Source organism: Nansenia antarctica (genome assembly GCF_963989245.1).
Source record: "Nansenia antarctica genome assembly, chromosome: 20".
NCBI lineage: Eukaryota > Metazoa > Chordata > Actinopteri > Argentiniformes > Microstomatidae > Nansenia > Nansenia antarctica.
In genome coordinates, this window is record NC_137693.1 from 10,563,090 (window position 1) to 10,568,315 (window position 5,226).

Below are 5,226 nucleotides of genomic sequence, written 5' to 3' on the forward strand. Positions count from 1 at the left end.
GATGCACTACGAGTGATCGATGCTCAGTTAAAGTTCAATAGAAACCTACAAGTTAAACGCAGAGTTACTTAAGACACTTAAGACATGCACATGTCGACACTGGAGCGTTCATGCTGCTTGCTGCATCATAAACAGAGCGACAGCCGTATGATTTCATGAAGTGTCGTAAGAATTAGTACGGAAAAGGAGAAGGGTCAAAATTATGCCGGGTTGAAATCGAAGCGTTTTTATAACCATTTGATTCTAGTCTTGTTCACGTAACTTTAGTTCGCTTTTAAATCCAATCAGACATTCCATTCCTATCGATATCTCGCATTTCCAGTATTGTAAAGCAAATATTTACGCCTTGCAGAATTATTAAGCACTGAATATAATGCGAGACGAGGAGGTACTTGCCGTAAAGCGAAGAGTGTTGATGTAAAACATTCATCATGGCGGCCTCCTCTCTGACAGGGGGTGGTAAGTCGTATGATATTTTTGTTATTAATGTCATGTTCATTTCATTATCCTGCTTTGCTACATAACTGTTTATTAAAACACTGTTAACTACATGCGTCTCCACAGGGTTCACGTTCCTCAGGGGCGTAGCGGGGCAGATACAGTCAAGGTAAAGATCATCCGCTATCACTGTCAACCTATTATCATGCCATTTCATGTCAAAGGAAATCATCTTAATTTAATTATTTAGTCATTTAAAGGCAATATTAAAAGGATGGGTTTTTATCATCTTAATTTAATTATTTAGTCATTTAAAGGCAATATTAAAAGGATGGGTTTTTATAATGTTAATTTAATTATTTAGTCATTTAAAAGGCAATCACAACATGAACAGATGCATCTTAAATACTCCCTGACTCTTCCTCTTGCCGGAGAGACTGTCATGCATGATGCGTCTATCTGTCATCCTCCGACTTGATCATTCACTTACCTAATGTGGTTGCAGGTTGTTTGCCTATGCTGGTGGCCCCCAGCCGCTGTCCTCCATCCACACCAGCGCCCCACTGGACGTCAATAAGCACTGGGAGAGGAGGAACCTCCAGGTCTTCCCACCTCAGCGACCAGATGAGCCACGCCGAGCAGCCGTGAGACCCAATAACGCCTATGACTCATTATGACTTGAAATCATAAAGACGTTTCAATTAGCCTATACTTTGAAATTGAAATCATAGACATTTCAATAGTCTCTCTCTCCTCTCGCTCTCTCTCTCTCTCTCTCTCCTGGGGTGAGATGGGTAACGGCAAGGACACCTGTCTAATTAGGGAGAGAAAATAAGAAGAAATAACTGTCCATCTCTCTCTCTCTCTCTCTCTCTCTCTCTCTCTCTCTCTCTCTCTCTCTCAGGAGGTGCACCACTGCAGGAGGCAGATCAAGTACAGCAAGGACAAGATGTGGTATCTGGCTAAAATGGTGAGACTAACCCCCTAAAGAAAAAGAAATACATTTCTTCCTTCTTCTAGCATTGTGACTGACTGCCAATGGCCCCCTGGTCTTGGCATAGATTTGTTTTTCCTATGATGACTGATGTATGGATGATTCACTTACTTAGACAGAATGTACTTGTAAGTAGTAAGTCACTTTGGATAAAATGTTTGAAATGTAAATGTGAGACACCCAAACGTACGCTCTAATGGCCACATGTCGAAGTGTCCTTGGGCAAGACACTGAACCCCAAATTGCTCCCAGTGAGCGGGCCAGCGCCTTGCATGGCAGCTTGCCGCCATTGGTGTGTGGATGTGTGTGTGAACGGGTGAATGAGAGGCCGTTGTAAAGCGCTTTGGAGCAGCAAAAAAGCCGCTATATAAGTGCAGTCCATTTGCCATTTCCCACTGATCCGGTGCTGTTTGTTCCCTGGACAGATCAGAGGGATGGCGGTGGACCAGGCCCTCGCACAGCTGCAGTTCGATGACAAGAAAGGGGCCAAGATCATGAGAGAGGTATGTTTTATTGAGCCGCCGTGCTGCTTGTGCTTTAATAATAATAATAATTCATTATATTTATATAGCGCTTTTCCAAGGCTCAAAGACGCTGACAAAATGGGAGCAATGGAAAACACAGAAACATCAAGCAACAGATAACTTGGGCACATAGAACACAGAGTTAACTAACAGGGAGGGGGGGTGGCAGGGTTAGGGGAGATGGTTAGTGGTAGGGGAGGTTGTATGCATGTCCAGGGGGGTGGGGGGTGGTAGGGTTAGGGGAGATGGTTAGGGGTAGGGGAGGTTGTATATGCATGTCCAGGGGGGTGGGGGGTGGTAGGGTTAGGGGAGATGGTTAGGGGTAGGGGAGGTTGTAGGCATGGGAGAACAGGTAGGTTTTGAGGTGGGATTTAATGTTGATGCTTTGATGTCTTTTAGCTCGGTCTCAGAAGATGAAGACATGCACTTTGCCGTGTGTGTTTGGGTGCTTGTCTTCTCCCTAATGATGTGCCCTCTGTGTTTATATGATCCCTCAGGTCCTCTTGGAAGCTCAGGAGATGGCAGTCAGGAATCACAATGTAGAATACAAATCTAATTTGTATATAGGTAAGTGTCGATCGTCCTTTAGTGAAGGGAGATCTTGTCCCACCTGTTTACTTATCCAATCCTTTCTGAACTACACTGTACTCAACAAGGTGACAAGGGGTTGTTTCTGGACATTGTCTCCGATGCTTAGGGCTTGAACCCACCGCCAACCGGCTTTCCACAGCATACACTCAGTGCGTTCCAAGATCAATAGCTTTTCCACGGTCACTCTCAGGTTTCAATGGTGCTTACACCAGGCCTATTCTGTGCTTAAACTTTACCCTTATGAGGCCAAACAGGTCTAGGGGCATAACTTTAAAACTGCATGTTCCGCGTGCTCGTCCAGAGCTGGGCAAAAAAGTGTTTAAGTACGCTGCCCCCTCTGCCTGGAATACTCTCCAGAAAGACTTAAAATTAAAATAAGTAATCAGTTATGATGCTTTCATAACGATTTTAAAGGACTTAGAAGGTGAAAGTATTGGAAATTGTCATTACTTTTAATTCAGTATCTGTGCCCGCCCAAACCGGCTTTTAATTTCTTGTTATTTTGTATTATGAATCTTATCTTATCTTCTTATCTGTGTATTGAAGTATGCCTGTGTCCTTGTGCTGCCCCTCTTGGCCAGGTCCCCCTTGGAAAAGAGATTCCTTATCTCAATGAGGTCACCTGGTTAAATAAAGGTGAAATACAAATAAAAAGTTTAGAGCAAGGGTGGGATATTCTTATCATCCAAGTGCTTTGGTTGGTGAACATGGTGGGTGCCAGGCATAGCTCGCTGTAACTACACAATCAAATGGATTTGATTAGCGCTATAGTAGTAGTAGCTTATAACTGATAATATAACTAACGTTACAAAACATACTGGAGGTCATTCAGGGCGGGACTAGAGAGGTAACCAACCAGCTAATAATGTTACACAGTGCAGAACCTCTTCATTGACACATGTTTCCATATAATCCACCACGTTACAAAACATACTGGAGGTCATTCAGGGCGGGATTAGAGAGCCCAGCTGTGGACATTGAAACAGGCTTGTTCACTACGCTCGAAATGCCGGACTCTGAGCACTAACTGGCCGCTAGTAAGCACGCTCTGGCACCACTGTCGAAAAGTAACTTGTCTGAGGTAGGTTGTCAAAGTGATTATCATCAAGAGCCCATTATATTAATCACATCTTCAACTGTGGTGTGTGGATAAGGGGTGATGGGGATGCCATCTTAGATACACCTCAAAAAGTAGAAAAACGTTTTCTTAACTACGAAAGCGGCGTTTGTGTTATGCTAATCTAATGCAGGAGTTATTTAAGACTGACAAAGAGAATCAGTCGACTCTTTATGCGGATGTGTTTGACAGGCAAATGTAATTTTCAGAATGAAATCTGTCATTCTTCAGATGGGTTATTCCCACAACGTCATTAACATCTATCTTTCTTCCCCTCTCCCTCCTGCCTCTCTCTCTCTCCCTCCCTCCCTCCCTCCTTCCCCCCTTCCCCTCTCCCTCTTGCCTTCTCTCTCTCCTTCCCCCCTTCCCCTCTCCCTCCTGCCTTCTCTCCCTCCCTCCCTCCCTCCTTCCCCCCTTCCCCTCTCCCTCCTGCCTTCCCCCTCCCTCCCTCCTTCCCCCCTTCCCCTCTCTCTCCTGCCTTCTCTCTCTCCCTCCCTCCTTCCCCCCTTCCCCTCTCTCTCCTGCCTTCTCTCTCTCCCTCCCTCCCTCCCCCCTTCCCCTCTCCCTCCTGCCTTCTCCCTCCCTCCCTCCTTCCCCCCTTCCCCTCTCCCTCCTGCCATCTCTCTCTCCCTCCCTCCTTCCCCCCTTCCCCTCTCCCTCCTGTCTTCTCTCTCTCCCTCCCTCCTTCCCCTTCCCCTCTCCCTCCTGCCATCTCTCTCTCCCTCCCCCCTTCCCCTTCCCCTCTCCCTACTGCCTCCTCTCTTTCTTCCCCTCACCTTCCTGCCTTCTCTCTCCCCCTCCCCCTCCCACTCCAGCGGAGTCCTTTTCCTGCAAGGGGAAGTACCTGAAGCGTATCCGTTACCACGGCAAGGGCATGTTCGGCATCATGGACAAGGTGCACTGCCACTACTTTGTGAAGCTGGTGGAGGGACGTCCTCCCAAGGTGGAGGAGAAGAGCAGCTTCGACCAGGCCAAGGAGTACGTGGAGCAGCTGAAGAGCCGGACCATCATCCACAGCCTATAGGACGAGCTGCACCTCTACCGCTGCTTTCTGTGTTTCTGTTGTGTTTGATTTTCATATTTGTTGTAAATAAATAAAAAAAACATTATTGTACGATGATATTTGGTGGACTGATTGTTGATGTTCTAGTTCTTCTTCAGGTTTGATTGCGCAGTAACAGTTGGTGCTGCGTGATATGCGTCTGTCTGTTTTTGATGGCGCCTTATGATCAATTGTGTACTATGCAATATGGACTCCCACAAATAACAGCTAGGATAGGAAAGTACATACATGTCATCTCTTCACCATTCATTTCATAGACCCTAGAAGTACTGATTTTCTTCAGTCTGGTGACTAAAGTTAGTCTCATTTGGCTGTGTCTAGACATGGGACCCTTACGTAGATTGTTTGTGGCAGTGAGCCAACATCAATTATATTTTTTATCAGGCGCGAAAAAAGAAAATTAGATTTGGGTGACATTACACTTCCTTGAAACTCCTGTGAAAGTCACTGCGGACCGGCGCTGGCTCCCTGGCTAGCACATCAACAGAACTAAAACTTT

At 45.9% G+C, this 5,226-nt stretch overlaps 1 protein-coding gene across 1 annotated transcript; it reads left to right on the forward strand.

The window, feature by feature from the left end:
* Positions 1-425: 425 nt before the first annotated feature.
* Positions 426-4,778, forward strand: mrpl22 (mitochondrial ribosomal protein L22). Its single transcript, XM_080550182.1, has 7 exons — positions 426-459; positions 565-607; positions 944-1,082; positions 1,343-1,408; positions 1,858-1,935; positions 2,454-2,523; positions 4,480-4,778. Exons 1-7 carry the CDS (start codon positions 432-434, stop codon positions 4,686-4,688), a joined length of 633 nt encoding a protein of 210 aa, XP_080406308.1. The 5' UTR covers positions 426-431; the 3' UTR covers positions 4,689-4,778.
* Positions 4,779-5,226: the final 448 nt, after the last annotated feature.